The sequence below is a fragment of the Megalops cyprinoides genome, chromosome 22 (assembly GCF_013368585.1).
Source record: "Megalops cyprinoides isolate fMegCyp1 chromosome 22, fMegCyp1.pri, whole genome shotgun sequence".
In the NCBI taxonomy this organism is placed as follows: domain Eukaryota; kingdom Metazoa; phylum Chordata; class Actinopteri; order Elopiformes; family Megalopidae; genus Megalops; species Megalops cyprinoides.
Genome location: NC_050604.1, coordinates 24875075 through 24896903, shown reverse-complemented (window position 1 = coordinate 24896903; position 21829 = coordinate 24875075). Strand labels below are relative to the sequence as shown.

The following is a 21829-nucleotide window of genomic DNA, read 5'->3' as shown; positions in this document are numbered from 1 at the left end:
GCGCTGCTCGCAGCCCGGCTCTCCAAAACACACATCCCCGTTCTGTTCGATAATTTAAGCGATTATTTAAACGGCTGATGTAAACGTGCTTAAATTTGCTTTAAGTTTGCAAAGATTTGCGTCGGAGAAACGGTGCATGAACACGTAGCCGTTCGTCAGGGTGTCGGCTTTGTTCTGCTGCGCTCAGAACAGCTGTCATGCTCTTCCGTAGCTTTCTTCAGTGGAATGATACGCTTTTGTTCATAACGTTTGGAGGACGTCTGTTATGTAACTGGAATCTTTTATCCCTTGGAAGCCCTTGTTTCTCAGTACAGTGTGTACCATAAATAAAGCCACAGAGTTTCCGTGGGTTCACTTTAACCGCTAACGGCTAAAGTTCCAACGGTGTCCCTTGACTGGCGAACGCGCAGCAGTACCGTCGGTTTTCGTCAGACACTCGCCCACACGAGGAACGGCTCCGTGTTGGTACCTAATGGGTTATTTGTTAATGCTGACATTACATTCCTCTCATGTTAGCATCCTCCATGCTAAATAGTTCAGTCTACCGTGTACTCATAAACAATTGTAACGGCTTAATTGGTGTTGCTTTGGCTCAACCCATCACAGCCGGCGTTTTTATTACGCTGCCAGATTCCCCCATCTGTCACATAGGAAGTAACCTGACAGCTTGCTGGCACACGCCCAAAGAGAGCCGTATTGGAATCCTAACATCGTACGCATGTTGGTACAATTAGAGAACATTTCCTCATGCATGTACCGGAGATGTCAAATCTGTATTTAAAACGGTTTGATCTGACTCTCTCTTTGGGATGACTAGATAGTATGCTGGAGCATCAGTCCTGAGGCCATAAAGTGGTGGGCCAAATCCAAAACTCGGGCTTTAAAAGTGGCAGCCTGACCGCCAGTCAGCCTTAGGAGATGGATTGGGGTACTGATGACATGACATGACATACTGGTTTGGTAACCAGTGCGTGACTTGCTTTTCGCCAAGGAAATCAGGATAAGCCATGACCTTTTCAGCCAGAGTGGCAGTGTCTGTGACTCCTGTGAGATATTTTATGTACAGTCATAATGACAGTGAGTCTGAGGTCCCGACTGGCTCAGTCAGAAGGGTATTCACCTCGAGTACAGGCAGAGCCCTGTGGCCCAGGTTCAAAGCCGGCCGTCATTTTCCAATGACCAGGAGCTTACATTGGCAGAACAAATTTAGCGTCATTCCACCGAGGATAAGGGAGAGTAGGCTGGCCAGGGTGTCCTCATCTCACCTCTCTCAGACACCCTGCGATTTGTCCGGCAGGTGCCTGCAAGCTGGATGACATCAGTGGGGTGGCACCTGTCCTGTAGCTGGCACCCACGTCACCGATGGTGCACCGTGTGAACTGTAGTGTGGGGAAAAAACCCGCTGGCTGCATGTGAGCGTATCGGAGGATTGCATTCATCCAGCCTCAGTGGCCCTGCACCACTGCAGCGGTTGCCACGGTGAGAGGAGCCTGATGTCTAATTAACGATTCAAAAACAGGGTAGCAGAAGGAAAAAAAAGAGAAAAAGCAGCAAAAAACTAATAAATAAAAATAGAAAATTAAAAAGGAACACACCTCACCAAGGCTACCCTGTCCTATAACCCCCTTCCCACACACACACACATACACTCCACAACTGTAACGGCTGTTTCCAGGCCAAGGGGTAAGCAGCCCATGGATGATCCAGTCACTGGACACCTGCAAGAGGAAGTCAGAGAGGATCAGCTGATCCAGCGGCGGCCTGCAGCCCCTGATAAGCCTGCACTCCTTATCAGCCGCCAGCCAGACCGCCTCGCGTAGAGAGAGAGACATTAGAGCCCATATATAAAAAAAATATTCATTACGACAACTCGGGACAACTCTCCATTTCACAGCCCATAGACTGTATGCATTAGAAATTGAGTGCTCGCCTCTCTTTTTTTGCTCCGGTCTTGTCACGAATTTCAGATATCTCACCGCCCCCTTCCCATCCACCCCCTCTTTTTAGCAGAGATTACTTAGAAACCATCCAACCACTCAAGCGCTTGAGTCGAGCAGTGGGAAGTGGCGTCCGCCACGCTCTGTCTAAAACTCAGGCAGGCCTGGACTCGCTACGCTGGAAAATATGTTTTGGGGGGGGGGGGGGGGGACGCCGTGGGAGACAAAAATAAATAAATATGGAACACTCGGCTCGGCTGGTGCTTCAATCTCGGGGACTGTTTCCTGTGAAAATGTCCAAATGAGAGCGAGACGCCTACAGTGGATGCAGGGAAAAAAAACACAGCTACTCACCAAGAACCGAAATGGCCGACGGCTGTAGCTCTGTGACCAACCCTGACACTGGCCTGTCATTTCCAGGGTGATCTCATGACGTCACCCTAAATGAACTAGCACACGGAGGGAAGGCTGAGGAGTGTCACATGCCAGGTCAAGGGTCAAACCCTTAGATTCGTAATGTGTAGTTATTTCGTTGGCTGCGCACAGCGAATTCGTCCCTCTCCATCTCAGCTGGTGTGTGGTGAGTGTTCTTATGAAAGATGGCCACCTTGCATCACCCAGGCTGAACCATGCAGGTGTTCCTTCAACTGTAGAGCTTTTTCAGCTCTCAGAAAGGGATGATGCTTCATTTGTGTATGAATGCAATACATGGTCCAGAGGTACAAGTCACCCGTAAGAAGAGTTCAACACTGAACATGGCTCACCTGCCTTCACTCTACATGTGAAGTAAGTCAGTAAAAGAACTCCTAAATGCACTTCTTTCATTCACTTTTTACCGAGGCTAAAAGGCGGTAACAGTAGCTGATGTGCAAGGTCAGGACCAGCCTTAGCCTGTCTGATACTCCTATTTATATATTAACTTCAAGAAAAAATATATATATTTAATATAAAATGATAAGTATTACTATGATAAGTGTAATCTCATTACACAGTTTAACAGATGCTTTAAAAGAAGTCTTATTGCTTTCATGCCATAAATATAGAATTTCACTAATTGCTCTTTGCGTAAAAGGTTACAGTTGAATTCATGCAAGAAATCTGAGTCTTTGTCCAGATACAAATACAGTCCTTTATGCTGTAGAAATTGCCATAATGGATGGGACAGTTTTAGGAGAGTCAAAGGAAACCTAGACTTCAGTTATATACCCCTGAATCATACATAATCATACCCCTGAATACGTATTCTGATGTTCTTTTGTTCATGTTTCAAAATGGGAGAGAAATTGGATTCCTGCCTGTTTATTTAAAAAAAATAAATAACAGGCAAAATTGCTGGAAAGCATGGACCAAATGAGTCGCTCTATTTCAAACACTAAAGCCCTAACCAAATCAGAACACTAAATTACACACACTAATTGCAAATGATTAACTTGTACCCAGCAGTAGATTTTTTACATAACAGGCTTATTCCTGTCATAAAGAGACCTGCGATCTCCTGCCTGTATCTAGTCTTCAGTACTGGGTATGTCAGTGCTTCAGTGCCGGGATAATCAGCCATTGGACAATAGATTTTATCCTTCTGTTCAGAATTGTGATTATTGGGTTGGCATTAAAAGTTTGCAATAACTGTGTTCCGTATGTGCAGCAAGCTTCCTGACTAGCATTTCCACTCCTGACGAAACGGAGATATGTTGTTAAGCGTCACACATACACTAGGGTCCAAAATTATTGGGACACGTGGGCGTTTTGTGGTTAAGTGTGGAAGTGTCCATGTAGCTATTAGTTTTATCACTCGAACCTAATTTATGGTGTGGCGAAAACAGTTATATGTTTTGGCAGCTATTAACATTTTCAAAACATCTCTTTATGTGGTTGGCACACGATTGCCTGATGACTACCCTTATTTCCAACATTTTAATAATATGTATGACATTAATTCTGCCAAACAAACTATCAATTCCATGACATTAACTTAATTTTAAGGTACCTACATACTTATTGAGTGTAGACAAGTGAACAAAAATGACCATCACACTTCAATTAGGCCTGATTGAATGTTGTCCTAACCCCTAATTGAACACTCTGAAACCTCCTGAAGCCTCCTAAACCTAACAAGGTTGGAAAATGGTCACAGAAGATGAAGCTGAAATTGACATTGACATAAATATGACTTTCCCGATGTCTGATGGAATATGCAGCAAAAATATTGTGGGTTTTCAGAAAAAAAAAAAAAGTGTCCCAATAATTTTGGACCCCAGTGTATGTTCATGTATTTGGGTCATTTAAAGGCACCAAGAATCTTCAGTAACTTGTTATAACGTTGTCATAAAATTACGTGAACATTGTAAGTTTTGTGCTTTGAAGAATTTAATTCTGACTTGTTACAGTTGTGAGGTTGACATTCCTTAGATTCCTTCAGCAGATTCTCTAGGCTAATTCCCCTCTGAAAAGATCGTTTAGCATCAGGTGTGAGTGAGAGCACTGCTGCTAACCCCAGTAGGAGCTCGGCGCAGGACTACAGGCAAGCTATTCCCGTTAACAGCTGTGTGAAAAACGGGCCGGTTAATCATTTGGCAAATGTCAGAGCCCTGATGACCTGCAGTGTGCGTTAGGAGGTGTTACCATTCTCAGAAGTGTGAAATATGGAGATGCTCTGGCCAATGTAGCCCTTTCCAATGGAGACACTGTGGCTCGTCAATGGTGTGCTCACAACCACTGTGGGACAAAAGCATGAATCATGAACCATAATTATTCACGCGTTTACTTCAAATAGTTTTTAAAAAAATATTCAAGGCAAAAATAATAGTTGCTTCGAGGCAGTTAATAATAATAACAATAATAATAATAATAATAATAATAATAATAATAATAATAATAATTATTATTATTATTATTATTATTATTATTATTATTAGTAGTAGTAGTAGTAGTAGTATTATCATTATTAATTATTAATATTATTAATATTATTATTATTATTATTATTATTAATAATAATAATAATAGCAACAGAATTATTATTATGTACTGTGTAACTATCTTAACATTTGTACAAAGTGTATCGAACAGTAGTTTGATCCTGTTGTCTTTCAGTTGGTTGGCCTGCAAACATATCTTTGACAGTAAATCTGTAGAAATGATCTGGAATCAACTGACAGCATTGATTGCACGGTGGGTACCGCACACCGTCTTCAAGGTGCTCTTTGCACAGTTTAGTCAATGAAACACGATCGACTTGCTACTTCAGCAGTGGATTCTGCCCTCTATAAAAGGCCCGCGAGTGTCACAACGCAGTATTTATTGAGCATAACTCCACTTTGATTTTGTTATCAACGGAGAGTAATAAAGGGAAGCTGCAGTATGTGACTTTTATTGCAACTCGTAGCAATAATGGGGATCACGGAAGCAGCAGTAAGTGCTACCCGTGCAATAATCGGCGCCAGCCGCAACGCGGAAGCGTCGTCCATCGATATATCCTTACACGCTGCAAGGTAAAAGCGTGCGAGCCGCGAAACACCACAGGTGAGAAGAAGCGCTCGCAAAACCTAAAAATATCTGGGGAAAAGATGTCCTTTCCGTTGCTTGGTTCGAGATGGAGAAGCGTGATGTTAAAAGATGAGTCCATTACTTGATATGACTTCATCCTTCATCAAGATAATTGGACCAGACCGCGCTTTTTGCCCTGCAGAATACAATGGAGGACTTTTATCGGTGGGTTTGTAATTAAAGATAAGTGCCTAAATCAGAAATCGTTTTTTAAAAGATGGTACATTACTCACTCTCTGCTTGGGTATTTTCTTCGTGATTCAGTTGAAGGAAACCAAAATCATTTCCCAGTGTTTTCCCCAGCCTTTTGAAAGCATTGTATTGTATTTTATCAAACCGGAAAGCATATTATTTTCAGGTTAAAATCTGTTCCTCGGTAATTAATGTGGAAGTAAACTGATAATTTGCAAATCGTGTCTCTAAAAATACACCAAGAGTCTTGTAGTATACTCAATGGAGCAACTTTCCTGTGTGCGCAAGGATTACTTTGTGTGTAAGAATAGGTTTATACACATGGTAAAACTGGGACTAGAATATTGAATGCTCAAGAGAATAACAGTGTCTGATAGTTGCATTTAGGTATATCAATTTAGAAAAACATAGGGTTTAATGTCGGAACTTGTTGGCTGTAAGCGGGGAATATGTTTGGGAAAATGGTAGGTTGGGCACAGTTGTGAAATAGGAAAATATAGGAAACAGGAAAAAATATCAAACTGTTTACTGTATGCGATTTGCAGTTGGAAGAATGTAGAAAGTTGGGCATATATTGACTGTATGTGTTGTCTATAAGAAATACAGTCAGGAGAGTATTGGACATTGTACATATACTCTATCTGTGCATAGCCTGTATGAAATACAATCAGGAGAATATTGGATGTTGAGCATATACTGTGTGTGTGTAGCCTACATAAAACACTCTCAGGATAATGTTGGATGTTGGGTGTATGCTGTGTATTGCTTATATGAAATACCATCAGGATAATTGGATGTTGGGTGTACACCATATGTATGTAGCCTCTACTGTGTGTAGTCTGTATGAAGTGGAATCACAATAATGTTTAATGCTGGGCATATACTCTATTTGTGCATAGCCTATATGAAGTGGAATCAGGAGGATATTGGATGTTGGTGGTATACTCTCTGTGCGGAGTGTATATGAGATGGAGTCAGTAGGATATAGGATGCTGGATGTATGCTCTGTGTGTAGCCTGTTTTAAATGCGGCCGGGGGACTGCAGGAAGCAGGGCGCAGAGAGACGTATCATCATCATGGTATTTGAGCTGTGCGCTGCGGAGGGTGACGGGGTCGGAGAGCCGAGGGCGGAACACGGACGCGGCACCTCGGGCTGTCAGAGGCAGGAAGGAGGCACCGAGCCACAGCTGACAAAGGCGGGAGGGGTCAGAGGTCACCCATCAGAGGAGCTGCACGAGGAAGACAAAGGGGGGAGTGTGTGGATGGGGCGCGTGGAGAACAGGAAGAGGAAGTGATTCAGGATTCTTTCTGTACGGTGTGAGGCAGAGGTCAGTGATTGGGTCGCTGTGGAGCAGGGGGTGAAAGGACCAAATCCCGAACCCGAGGCCTCTTGGTTTGAGCCATGGCAACATGTGAGCTAGCCATTTTCATTACTGCAATCTGACTGCTTCTGTCAAAGGATTCAAGTGTACATCATGATGTAAACAAGACACCTCAAAGCCTTAAGCTTAGGCCCCTGAAGGCATTTCACAATTGGTGTCATAAGATTTGGTGGGGAAAAAAGTGGCAACACCATTTTATCTCAGTTGCACCAAAAAAAAAATCCAGCTTAATAACATGTTTTCAAATGAAGGAGAATGGAGGAGAAAAATCTGTAAATGAATGTTCTGTGAGATAGACCACGACACAGGAGGTGGGCGGAGACAGGATGGAAAGGTGGCAACAGAGCTTTGATTGGATGGCAGACAGGTATCCTCTGAAGGGGTGGGTGGAGGAGGCCGGAAACAAGGAAGAGGAGGCAGTGAGGACATTTTTTCCTGAATGCACCCTGTGAAGTCTTTTCTCACAAATCCGCTCTTAAGTTTCGCTAAGTATGGTTTGATTGATTTGATTGATGACCGGTAGCCAGCTTTAAACCTGAAGAAAAGCACAGCAAGACTTATAGCATGTAGCTCTCCTTCCTTTTATAAAGACCCCACTGTCAAATGTGGGACTGTGAATTTTTTTCCATGTTTACATGCAAAAAAAAATGTAATTTTGAACCTTACCAGCGTCCAACATGTTCAGTTATGCTGAACTTCGGATCTTCAGCAGTAGGAAACGGTTATGCAGAAGTTCTGGTTCCACACCGGCGTTATTGATGGTCCTTGGACCCAGAAGACCGAGCTGTTGGGGTTTGATTAAATAAGCAACACTCTCCCAGCTTCCTCCGTGGAGGCCACCAATTGTGAAATGCCTTCTGGCCGCGGCCGCGCCTCGGTTGGACTCCCACAGAATGTGCTCCCCGCGGGTTTAATGTGCCACACCAAGGGGAGCTCCCCGCCATTATGCGGCTTTCAGCGGGCCGCTTGCAGAAAAGGACGCTCATGTTATTGTAAAGCTGCCGTTTGATTGCCGTGTTCACACCTCGCAGATTTATGCAGTTTCCGTAGCCGTAGCAACAGAAGATGTCCTGAAAAAATGTAACCCTGGCTTGCATGTGTCACTCACAGTGATGCCCAGATTATATATTAAAAAAATCATCTTTGAGAACTGTTAAATTGGATTGTACCTACATTAATGATAAACCTGCCTCACTTGTAATTTGCTTTGGACAAAAGCATCTGCCAAAGGAGTAAATGTAAATATACAATTTAAAAGTCCCTTCTCTGTAATGTGTTGGTTAGAGCTATGAACTCTGAACCTGAAGGTTGTAGATCGAGTCAACATACCTCAATAGCTCAAGTACAGCTCTGGCTGTATGAATGCATTACCAGAGATTTTAAGGCCTGTAAGTTAGTCACATAAGAGTTGAAGCTTGAAGAACACCAAAATGGGTGGAGCTTGATCATGTGTCATCAACTCACAGAAACCAATCACAGTGGTCCATTTTGGGGAGCAGTTTCTTGATTGGTTCAAGAGTTAATTGATTGACAGCTTTTGATAGTTCCACCCATTATTGGGCTAATGAAGCCCTTGTTTCCAAAGCTGTGGAAGAGAGGGTGGGAGAAGGGGAGGCCATTCCAAAAATATTAAGTGGCTCTCCGCCAGCAACTCTTGCCATAGAACTGGTTTGATTAAAAGAGAGATCATTACAAACATGGCCAGCGCTGGGCATGCATAATGCATTTTACATGAATTCCTAGCAACCTAATTGGTCTTTGAACTTTTATTTTCAGAAGGCCAGTGTGTCATAGTTCTTCTACTCCCACGTGTACTCAAGCCTCTGGTTATTTCTAATACATGTGTGGGGAATGCTGTCGGCCAACGCCTGCAGGTGGTTCCTTTCTTGTCATCAAAGCACGATCGTTTCATGAAACAAAAAAAAACCTGCATTAAACACGTATAGATATTACTCAGATAACAGCCGTGCGGTACAGAACCTGTCCTGTGTCGTATTTTAAATGCTTACAGGATTTCTGTTGCATTTGTGTCTTTCAGCTCATTGATACATCCAACCCTGAACTTCAGTCATGACGTGACATTGGTATTTTAGCGGACACTCCAGAGCGACTTGCGTAACTTACAGTTTTTACATATTATCCTTTTATACAGCTGGATATTTACTGAGGCAATTGTGGGTTAAGTACGGTTAAGGCCCAAGGGTACATCAGAAGAAGGGAGTCGAACCAGCAACCTTTTGGTTACCAGCCCTGCTCCTTACCACTACGCCACACTGCTGCCGCGCAGTCGTATCGTGTTCACATTTTTTTTGTTTTACTCTGTGTTTTCTAAATGCTTCCAAACAGTTTGGGTTTCCCAGGCCTGTCCTCTCACCATGAGGCGGGGCCTTCTCTCCCTCCACCTCTACTGAGTCCGCAGTGGAGGGAAACTTGGGAGGAGGAGTGCATTAACGCACGCCATGGCTGGTCGCGCCGTGCCGTGAGACAGAGCTCTGAGTGTCTCCCCGGTCCTCCCACGGGCACCTCAGCTTCTCCCTCGCCCTCTTCTCCCGCTCGAACCCAGTTCCCCCGGGCCCTTACCTGGCGGATGGCTCTGCACCAGCTGAATATACGTCCACCTCATGGATGTGTCTGAATCTCGTTGAATCCGAGCCATGCAGAGAGGCTGAGCGTGATCACAGAGGCTGTATTCACATGGCATTCAGGAAACCGCGTTAGCAGTGAGGCGCGGTGTGAACCAACACGTTAAATTATGCAAATTAAAAAAAAACAAAAAAAAACATGATTTGCGGGGCCCAGGTCCGTTCCAACGGACGTCCCGCCACGGCAGGCGTGCTAAAACATGATGAGAGTGTAGAGACGCGGGGGGTTGTCACCGTTTGCGTGATTTAACTCAGTGTCAACTGAGGCGTGCTCAGGATGCTCTGCAACACCTCTGGGTGTTGCAGAAACCCTGAACGCACCTCAGGTGGCTGCGTCCTATTAAAAAATAAAGGCACTGGGCTGGAGGAATGGAGAATTTGTACAATTACCTCATCAGAGCCGTGCAGCTGATGGCTTCTGGGAATTCCAGACGGGCCCCACCTTCGGCTAACAGGACAGGAATCTATGCACTCCGGCTGACCAATCAAGGGTTGGAATTAAAATTTTCCAAACGGCCAACCAGTCGAGAATATTAGTGAACGTTTTCCAACCTTGACTCACCCAGACAGCGTAACCTGGGTTTCTGGAGGTTTCCAGCTCTGCTGAGAAGTGTCATGTGTCGTGTTAGAGGGTAACTGTGAGGTAAACAGCTGGATTGATTTCCTGCGTGTGAGACCGCTGGCGGGCTCTGAGCGTGTGAGGGGCGCGGGAGTGGGGCGAGGGGAGAGAGGGCGGAGCCGGCTCGGCCGCGTCGAGGCCGGAGAGCACGCTGGCACATTGTGCGGCCTTATCTCCCTCGCACAGTCGGCTCCACCGACGCCCTCACGATCCCACTAGCGGCGCTCGCGATTTCACGACCCGTAATCCAGTTACACAGCGGCCCCGTTTTGATGAGATGGCCAGGGCGAAGTGGTTTAACCCTCCGGAGGGGGGTCCAAACGCACCGCTCCACCTGGGCTGGGACACGCTGGACCCGCCCCGGGAGAACGGAACCAGAACCCTAAGAGGCCTCACGATTTGCACTGGTCTGCACCCAGGTCGGCATTTCAGCACCACGGCTCTCTAGCTGCCTGGTATTTGGTGCGTGGGTGCCTGGTGAGATCAGACCTTGCGGGGGCTTGCTGGACCTGGAGGGGTAGCAGGGTCCACATGAAGACAGCCCCATGTCTGCTCTGTGCTGAGTGCGCAGTGTGCTGTACTTCTCTGCCCTTTAGGTCCGTCTCACACTCAGATACTGCATTTCTGCACACAGCACAGTGATGACAGAACGCACACGCATCGCTCTTCGGCCAGCGGAAAAAGCTGAGGATGTGGGAGCACTCAGGGAGAGTAAACACGTGTACCCCTCGCCTCCTCTGTGGGAGGAGAAGAGCCGGCCGCGGTGGCAGGGGCCGGTGACAGCGGCGGTCGCTGCGCTCGGGCCATCTGTTAGGACAGAGAGGCACATCCGTCTCCAGCGCGCTGTTTTCTCCTCACAATCTGGCCCTTTCCGGGTGCTTCCAGACAGGACACGCCCTCCCTGGCGGGGACACCAGGACAGGTGAGACAGGTGACCCAGAGCCAGCATCCAAACGGCCCCCCCGGGCCACTGTGGAAACAGTGAAACAGCTGGCGTCTCCCTGCGAGGGAACCAGGTAGCATCCCCCTTGACAGGTCCTCACCAGGTAAAAGAAAAGTGGTCGTCCTGACTCTGCCCTGTGCTCTGACCTGCCTCTGTCATTTCCGTCCCAGTGCATTTAAAGCCCACTTGGCTTAAAGCAGCCGATTTAAAATTAATATCCAAGTCAATCAAAATAAAAATCACTATCAATCAAAGTCAGTCAAACCCCCCACTTCTTTGTATTTTAAAACTGCAGTATAAACCACCACCACAATCCACATAATCTACAAACACTACACATTTGTCGTTGGTCAGTCCATGACCTGAACTCAGTGAGCCACACATCTGCTAGAACTGATCCATACTTGTTGCCATGTCGATATGAGCAACCCTAAATATGTGAGATACCAACAGCATATTGCCTACCTGGTTAAAATTCCCACGATCAGCTTATGCCGATTTCTGAATACTTCATTTTTCAGAGCTATCTGGTGTTTGTATATATCATATTTATCGTAGCATTATTGCAAGTGATACTTCAAAATGTTTGTACTTTCTTCCACATTTTGCACCATAGCTCTAATAACATCAGACCGAGGCGTTTTATCTCTAGTGTTTATTAGCAATTCATTAGTCTTGCTGTTAGTGCGGCTGTAGGTTTTGCTGTCACATATTTTAATAAGCCTTTCTTTTTAACATTAACGTCACCTTTGCTGTTTATTTAGGTTGTCCTGCGTGTTCTCGTCTGACACAGAAAGAGAGCCGCGGTACACCCACAGAGCCGTTTTCCTTCCGCTCTGACGAAGAACAACGCCCAGGAAATAATTCCTTTTTTTTTTTCATTACTCGCACAACATTTCTCCTTTTTTCAAAGTTTCATCCAAAGCTAATGAGCTGAGAATGCTGTGTGCTGTGATCAAACAAAAAAGGGAGAGAAAGCATGAAGGTCCAAAACAGTTTGGATTGAACAAGGCCTTTGTAATCTTTTGAATCACTTTTATCATAAGAATAACTGTAAAATGGAACTTTGCCTGAAAACTAACTCCTGATTAGATTGTCAGATTTGATTAAAAACCTTGAAAGGTGCAGCGAATTTACATGATTATAAGCCTGTTATAAGGCTGTTGTAAACATGTTTACCAGCATTTAATTAAGCTACCTTGGAGCGCATTGTCAGGCTGTACTTTCTGCTTCTTGGCTTTTGACACTTCAGTAACATCCTTCCAAATGTCACTTTAAAACACTTCCTGAGCTGAAAGGAGCCGGGAAAAAAAGTGTATTACAAAGAAGATACTGCTGTTCCATGCTGGATACATATTTATAGTCTCTGTGGCTTCCTCGCATTAGCGTTTTGTTGGCTTTTCATGTTATGAGGAGAGCGGCGCTCACACAGGCTGGTCTGACATGGGGCTGACAGCCTGCCAGTGTGGGTACTGGTGGATGAAATGCCGCTTTTTTTGTGTTGAAAGGCAGACAAAAGGGGTACAGAAAGAACGAGAGGGCTAATGGTGTGGGGGAAGAGGCGGAAACGGACCGACGCCTCGTGGGGGGGCTGTAGGAATGGGTCCCACAGAACACAGGGAACACAGGAGGGTTGGTTCCTTACGCAACTTGGAGTACCTGGGGTACCTGGGGTATCGCTTCTGGGAGCATCGCAAACGTCCTGCCGGCTCCGGCTTCGGCTGAAAGCAAATCTGGGTAAATGTGGAGTGATGATTTGATCAGTGTGGTGGGGGGGGGTCAGTGTTTGCTCTGGCTGTTTGATGTGGGAAGGCAGAGATTTAGCGCAGCCATATTTGCATATTACTCATATTGTTTGATGTGACCCGACTTCCCTGATGAGTTCATGAGTGCAATAACAAGGAGGGCCTGCTCTCGCCAACTCTTTAAACAAAAAAAAAGCACCGGATTACCCTCCACAAGCCGCTTCTCACAGACGGGATGCGTTATGTGTGCATTTCTGTTATCTACATTGCATTACGTTATTGCCATTTAGCAGACACTCTTATCCAGAGGGACTTATGTAGGTTACAATTTTTACATGTTATCCATTTATATTGGTGGATATTTTTTACAGGAAGTCTGGATTATGCATCTCTTCCAAGGGTGCAAGCAGTGGAGAACTGAACCAGCAACCTTTCGGTTACAAGCCACGCTCTTTACCGCTATGCTACACTACTGCTGCTGATTACTTGTTGGAGAAAAAAAAAGAAACAGGAATAAAAATCTCCAGGTCTGGCAACAATGCTGGAAATTTGACAACACTGACAGAGCAGGGGAGAGAAAGGAATGTGAGAACGCCACTGCAGCCTGTTTGGGGACACAGCAGTTGCGGGATTTTTTTGATCACACATTACATTGGGACCCCAATACCTGTGTATTTTGAATGCGCTGACTTAGGTACAGTGTAACGACTCTGCACGTACCCATTATTGTGCAGCACTTACAATTTTCGAACCTGCTTTTGGCTCATGTAATAACACGTGTGTGAGATCCACAGCGTGTATACACATAGACGGAGTGCCTTTGTACATACGGTGTTATACACAGGCGTGTGTCCCACTTTATTCATCATCCCAGAAATATGGAGAAAACACATAGACAATCAGGTATATTTCCCTCAGGATAAGCCCAGCTATAGACTAGATTTCTACTAAAATTCACCTCAAGGCAGTGGCCCTGAGCCAATGACACTCAGGCAGTGATAGCCTGGCAGGGACACCAAAGCAGTGATCTTGAGGCGGACACAATGGAAGCCTGCTCTGGTTCCAGGCACGCCAGCATGTCCGGAGCAACGGACGCGCTCAGCCTGACGTTCCAGCAGAGTGGAGCGGTTACTCACTTGGAAGTTTGCACACGGAACTAAATAAAGTCATTGCACACTGCACGCTGAATTGAAAACACATTAGCAGCTGTGCTAGTGGTCGCCTCAGCAACAGACATGGCCTGTTTAAAGGAGCGAGCGGGGTTTTGTTTGGATGCGGGTGAAAGTGGAAACGAGGCAGAAAAAAAACATCCCGAGACCACTAGCACTGGCGGGGGGGGGGGCATTCACTGGCTGTCCCTCCAGCAGACCAGCACCATGCTCTGCACTGATCTTCACACCATCTGGATCTGTAAGCTCATGCAGATGCTGTAGAGATCGGTGGATCCCAGCGTTGCGTGTTCTGTACTGATCAGCGTAGGAGGAGCTGACTGACTCCGCCCCCTCCGTACTCAGTGTGAGGAATGAGAACAGGGCAGGAGGCAGTGAGTGCATCATCGAATCATCGAGCCTTTCTGCAAAACCGCCAGCGCACCCACTGAAGCTTTAAGATCACTACATCACATTATGCAAACCTAATCTGCCAGGTGCCAGAACAAACTGGCAAAATGAACCTTGGGCTTGAGCTCGAGTGGACCTTCCCTTTCCTGTCTTTCCAGATCACAACACACCATATGCTTGTGACTGTGGTGACAAATATTTAACAGGAACTGTAACACCCACAAACGAGTGTCATTACCCGACGTGAGAACGCGACGTATTAAATCATGTCAAAAGTGATGTTCTCAGACAGAAAACAAACAGGAAGACTGAGAAATTCCTTTTTTTTTTTTCCTCCTTCCGTTCATAAATCCTGGCCTTCGTTTGACGTGGAGTAAGTTGACAGTGGCCGCGGCGCTGGTTGGCTGTTGCTATGGCGATCAAAACAAGGCCGGTTCCGCGGCGTTCCTGTGTAAATCGGAAGCTACAGGAAGCCCGATTTCTCTCCTGTATTTAAATAACAGAAAGCCCTGTGACTCAGCTTGCTAAGGCACTGTTCGCTAGCTGAGACCAGCGAGGGCTCTTGAATGGCAGACAGAGATACAGCACCGCTTCCATGCCAGTTATCATCACATCTAAACCGCTTTGCAAGCCGAAAAGTTACTCATTTTTTGTTGTTCTCAGCATGAGTGGCAGTAGTGTGTCTCCCCCTGCTCTACAGCTCTCCGAGTCTGTAAGGTAAACGGGCTCAGCGTTTTGGGTGGCTTCCTTTTTTTTTTTTGTTTTTGTAAGTGAAGAAAACGTGTCGTCACGGCGAGAGCTTTGCTCGCCCCTGATTCACCGCTAGGTGCCAGGTGTGGGCATCCCCCTGCACCCCTGAATGCGGGGGCCATTTGTATGTGAATGTGACAGACCGACTGGTGGCCTTGGCAGTGTCACGCTGGTAGGCCGTCCGCACGGTGCGTGTGTGGCTGGCTGTGTCACACAGCAAATGATCTGGTCAGCTTTCACCTGCATCGTGGGTCACAGCCTTGGGTGTCAGTCAAACCGACCTGGTGGTGGTGTGTGTGATCCTGTGTGATTTAGCCTAGATTTTAGGTGTTCTTCGTGAGGTAAATCACAGAAAAGCTGAGATGGCAGAACACTGAGATGGGCCCTTGTCCACATTAAAACGACCTTTTGACAGGTTTGTAAAGACTGAGAACAGTAAGCACTCGCTGTCTCTTTTCTCTGGCGTGCATTGGAATCTTTGGGAGTTTGTGTCCCCTTATCTGACTCAGTGTAGCGTTTACTTCACAGTAGAGTGCTTCATGTTTGCGTAATGAGTTTAAGCGAACGTTAGAGGCATTTTCCTACGTGGCGGTTTTGGTTAATTTTGATGGCTGCCGAGCCCCCAGGGCTGTGCAGCACACATACCGAGATGAGAAATGCTCTTATTTGAAGCAGTTACTCAAAAGCACGTGAGATTGAGGAGGGGTGCGAGGCGCGGCCCCAAAGCTAACCCCACTGTGTCAGCGTTTCTGTTTTTCCCCCCATGCTAACAGGATTTATCGGGCCGTTGTGTGAGGCTGTGCGTCTCTGTCTGCGGCAGTGTGCATGTGCCGCGTGCCGCATGAATAATGTGGGTTGGTTGATTAAGAGCGGAGCGGGAATCTGCTGATAACAAGCCATGTGCCGTGTCTCCTCTGCCCCGTCTGGCAGAACATGCTGGCCGAGAAGGTGGAGCAGATGATGGAGTGGAGCTCCCGGCGCTCCGTCATCCGCATGAACGGGGACAAGTTCCGCCGCTTCGTCAAGGCCCCGCCCCGCAACTACTCCGTCATCGTCATGTTCACCGCCCTGCAGCCCCAGCGCCAGTGCTCCGTCTGCAGGTAGGTCCGCCACGCCCGCCGCACTGACCACGCCCACCACATCCGCTACGTCTGCCGCACTGACCACACCCACTGCACTGACTACACCCACCACATCTCCTACATCTGCTGAACTGACCACGCCCACTGTACTGATCACGCCCACCACATCTCCTACATCTGCCGCACTGATAACGCCCACCACGCCCACATCACTGACCACACCCGCCACATCTGCTATGTCTGCCACACTGACCGTGCCCACCACAGGTGCCACACCCGTGACACAGACCACACCCACCGCATCAGCCACACCCACCAAACCTGCTACATCCGCCATGTACGACTCACTGGCTAAACCCGCCACCAATACCATGACTGAAACCCACTGAGCTGTACCTGATGAGGGGTGTGTATTCTGCATGTTTTCTATCCTCTAATCTCTGGGTGATGTATTGGTTTCACCGCGCATGCTTACTGTGACTCTTTTCAATCTGTCCACAGACCACATTAACTCCGTATATCCGATCTAAGCAGGGTTTCATTTGTTTCCTTCTCAATGTTTCTGATTAATTTCCATGACCCTCAGACTCTCAGTGCCGAGTTAGAAATTAACAAAGGCTGTAATTCATTTGGTTGAGATTAAGGGCAAGGTGTCTTGCCTTTCGAATGAATGCCGTGGATATAAGGAGGAGTGGAATCCATTGACCCGCAGGACTTATCTGTTACCAGGGTTCATTTAAAGAGTAGAACTGTATCTATATTGAATTAAGACCAAATGGGGAATTAACATGTAAATTACAAAAAAAGAGGAGAAAGTTAATTCAACAAACGACCTTTAGGAAGCCTGTCAGTGCCAGAGTCCCGCACAGCCCCGTAATGCCTTTTTAATCATCCACTTTCCTGGGAAATATGTATTGTGCTTCCTTTTTTTTCTAAGCATACTGGGCCTTGACACGTTTTTAAAAATGCATTAATCTGATTGGGGGGGTGCGGGGGTGGTAGGGGGGCGTCGAAGTGAAGCGAAATGTCATCGTGCGGCGGGTGCAGGGGATGTTGCGCGTGTCTCTCTGTCGCGGCCGCCGCCTCGGGCGTGGTCGTGCGGCGGCCCGGGAGCGTGTGACAGGAGCGGCGGTTCTGTCCGCCGCCATACGCGTCGCGTGGAGCTGTCCTCGGCTGCCACGGAGCCCGTTTGATGAGCCGCGCCGGCGCTCGCTAATCGTTTTTTTTTTTTTTAAAGTGACGCGGCGGCTGCGAGGAACCCAGCGAGATGAAAGACGTCCTGCCGGTGTGCGGAACCACGTTTTCGCCGCTCCCACTGCGTCTGAAATAACACCAACCCACATTAATAATGAAAAGCACATAAATAGTGGAGGGAAATTAAACATTGATGGGTGTTAACATGTCGTTTTAAATAACTGCGGTCCCCACAGATAAGAGTGCTTTGTATCGTATTTTATTAATCCTTTTTTTTGGGGGGGGGGGGTGAGGGGGGTGCACTTTATGTATCATTTATTTGTGTACTTGTTTTGATGGTGTGAGTACTCTCTGTCAGCGTGCTCTCGCACATAAATTTTTAGCTTTACCAGATTTCAAAAGACAGCCCTTTTGCTCCAGTCAGAACCGCGAGTCGTTTCGCTGTCGGGAGCTGTTAGCGAAATGATGTTGAAAGTGTTCAGCGGCAATCTGACGTGCTAGAACCACCTGAAAGAAATGGAAAGTTTGGGCAAATATCGGCCTGCCAAACGGTGACGGCCCCACCCATCCCACACCCAGGTCGATGCCGGGCTGGGCCTACCCCTTCCCAAGGGAGCTATGCACAGCTCCTGAGGGAAGTGGGCCTCCACCATCAGTCTCACTGAGATGAGGGTTTATGAATGGCCAGTGCGTGTTATAATTATTCTGCAGTTTGACAAATTGATACATAAGTAGGGGCGGCTGATGACCACATTCAGTATTTGCCATCCCTATCCAGGCAGTTGTAATTAAAGTGTCACTCGGGAGGATAAGAGTCAAAGCTGATACGTGAATCACGCCGGTCACACTTACTGAGAATTGTGCTTGTTAATGCACTTTAAATTGAAAAACCATACCAGAGAACCACATTGTGCCCTATTATAATGGTGTTGCGTGGTTCGCTCATACAGTTTCGGGGCGAGGGTGTTTTGCTTTTGCGTCAACGCATGTTTACCTGGGTAGAGTGCCCCTGAAATCGAGTTTCTGCGTGTCCAGTTGCTCTACACCAAGGTTTACTCTCTCTTCATTAGGGTCGTGGGACTTTTAATTGGTTGTTTTTCCAGTTGCGCGAGAAGCAGGTGTAACTGTCAGAACCTTTTGTTCGCTCAAATATAGGAAGTAATTAAAATGACCGCGGGCTGTCACGTCGGTGTCATCGGCGGCCATTATCCTTTATTGCATCTGAATGCTGCGTCGCGTTTGAACGCATGCTGCCCGTTACTGAAGCTTGCGCGGTGATGATTAGCGCTCTCTCGCTCTTGCTTATTTACCCGCTGCCTCTCTGTCTCTGCCTGTGCCCCCCCCCCTCTCTCCCTCTCTCTCCCTCCCTAACAGACAGGCTAATGAAGAGTACCAGGTGCTGGCTAACTCTTGGCGCTACTCCTCTGCTTTCTCTAACAAACTCTTCTTCACCGTGGTGGACTACGATGAAGGGGCGGACGTCTTCCAGCAGGTGAGCGGCCGTCCTTTCTCCCCGCTGCCGCCGCTACCAGAGTCCCCTCTCCCCGCCAATTTGCACGATCCGCACGGTGTTTGGCGGGATGCTAAAAGGGCGCCGCATGGTAATTAGCGAGCGAAACGCATTATGTTGGGGGGGGTACAGAACCGCGAGCTGGAGGTGACTGACAGGCTTTGGGCTGTCATTTGCGAGAGCATTTAGACGCGTTCCCTCTGCACTCTTACACAGTGAATGAAAGTTCCTCTCTGAATAGTTGCAGGCTGTTTGTAAATTATAGCTTTCTTACCCAGTCAGCCTCTGAGTCTCTGCGTCTGTGCTGTGAAAGGCACTCGGCGTGTTTAACACCCACATACACCCCCGTACGCACGCACACGCGCACACACACACACACACACATATACACGCGCACACACACACACACACACGCGCTTTCTCTGTCTGTCTCTCTCTCTCTCACACCCACACTCAAACATGTGCATATGCTAACACAGATACAGCACACTCACACACAGACATGCACACTCCTGCACATGTAGTCTCACACACACACGCTTTCTCTCTCTCTCTCTCACACATATGCAGGTAGACACATATGCAACATGCACACACTCACACACAGACAGACATACAGGTGTAGCACAGTCACATTCATTTGTATGCACGCACGCACGCACGCACGCACGCACGCACGCACGCACGCACGCACACACACACACACACACACACATCTGAAAGGCTTATTCAAAGCGGTGTTGATTTATGTTGAAAGGGCCGGGCTGCTGGCGAGCAGGGACACACAGCCCTCCCTGGAGTCCTTTCACTGCTGCTGTCTGCGAGCAAGCAGCTGGCCCAGGGATCCAGGGCGCGCTCCGCATCACCTTACACCGCTATCACTCAACAAAAGCACGCCGCTCGCTCTCAAAACACAGTCTGCGCTCTCCGGAATAAATCCGCCCCTGAAAGCCGAACCCTGGGAAAGCGTCTGGTTGGACAGACTGCACCATGCACACATCAGGTGGAGTGGTTGTGTCCATGCCTCTCCCAGTGGAGCACGGCCCTGGTTGGTTTATATTGAGAGAGGCCTTTTAACCAGCAGCTGATTGGTACCTGCTCAGTCACACTCCCATACAGACAGTTTCTCTGAATACAGAGGCAAGAACTGAGCTGGAACCACATCCATAAAGCCATGGATTTCCCAATAGCAGGAAAACAAAGGGGATGTGTAAAAACAGGGTACGGCCAACCATACACCTGGGGTTTATTTTTTCTAAGAGAGTGAGGGAATCTAACTGAGCTTGAATTGGGCTTGAACTGAAATACATTAGGTTGAGCCAGTCCTGTTGTTGTGTGGGTTTAGGAACAGCACATTAATGATGACTGGCAACCACCGAATGCGCTGGTTTCGTTTAGGCGTTGAACGGCGGTGGCTAGGCCAACCATCAGCGGCAGCACATTAAAACACCGTGCTCATTCTCTCACCTGCAGGCCACAAGAAGGCAGAATCCATTTTACACCCGACTTGCACTGAACGCGCCACCCTACCGAAAAATATTTAAATCACGCTGTCTCACCGCTGCAGTATTTTGCATGAAAATAAACCAATGTGATCCCAGATACGCTTAATTAACATTTTAAAGTATTGCGAGGTAAATGCCCCTCTCAGGCAATTGTATAATTACACCTGAAGTTTGAAACGGCATGCAATTAAATGCAGACAGCCACTTGCTTCCTTTGTTTTTTTTTTTTTTTTTTTGTTTTTTTGTTGCGAATACGAAATTAGCCTGGATGTCTCACCCCTAACACTGAGACGTGCGGTAGCTCGTTTGGTGCAATTAGAAGAAATAACCCAGCTATGATTCCCATTTTCACTGCGGAAGAAGCGCCTTTTTTTGTTCTGTGATTAATTGCGGGGGCAGGAATTGGGATGACCGCACAAGAACGAGGCCTCATGGTTCATTAGCACTCACGCAGACCTTTTTGTTGATTAGACTAAATGGTTGTGGGGATCTTTGCTTTGAGTTGCACTGTGGTTAAAATCGGAAGGGGGTCCACTGCAGAGATCAGAGTGTGTCACTTATACTTTTTCCTGGGCACTCTTGACTCTCCTGCCCTTGATAACAGATGCAGGATCAGTGTTTCCACCTCCAGCCCTAACCTCAACAGTTTAGGGCAAAATTGGAATTCTGATCCAGGATCAGTTGCTAAGGGCAAACCCAGCAGAGGGAAGGTGAATTGTTGAGAACGTGTGCATGGTGCTGGCATGGTTTCATTAACGTTTCGTCTTTCGTCCACCCCCTAAAGCTGAACATGAACTCCGCCCCCACGTTCATGCACTTCCCCCCGAAGGGGAAGCCCAAGAGGGCGGACACCTTCGATCTGCAGCGGATCGGCTTCGCCTCCGAGCAGCTCGCCAAGTGGATCGCGGACAGGACCGATGTGCAGGTGAGGCACCTGGGGGTGATGGGGGGCAGGTGTGTGTGTGTGTGTGTGTGTGTGTGTGTGTGTGTGTGTGTGTGTGTGTGTGTGTGTGTGTGTGTGTGGGAGTATGTGAGACTGTGTGTGCGTGTGTGCGTGTGTGTGTGAGTATGTGAGACTGTGTGTGCGTGTGTGACTGTGTGTCTGTGTGTGTGTGTGTGTGTGAGAGACTGTGTGTGACTGTGTGTCAGTATGTGAGTATGGTCAGGGAGGCCTCCATATTAGTTCTGTACCTGTAGTTTTTTTTTTTTTTTTTTTTTTAAAT

The 21829-nt window shown here is 47.3% G+C and overlaps 1 protein-coding gene across 1 annotated transcript in view; it reads left to right on the top strand.

The window, feature by feature from the left end:
* Positions 1 to 21829, top strand: part of tusc3 (tumor suppressor candidate 3) — a 55537-nt gene that overhangs the window by 6246 nt on the left and 27462 nt on the right. Inside the window, exons 2-4 of the mRNA XM_036516981.1 lie at positions 16246 to 16415; positions 18966 to 19083; positions 21391 to 21531. Coding sequence (XP_036372874.1) covers positions 16246 to 16415; positions 18966 to 19083; positions 21391 to 21531 — 429 coding nt within the window. The remainder of the gene's footprint in view (positions 1 to 16245; positions 16416 to 18965; positions 19084 to 21390; positions 21532 to 21829) is intronic.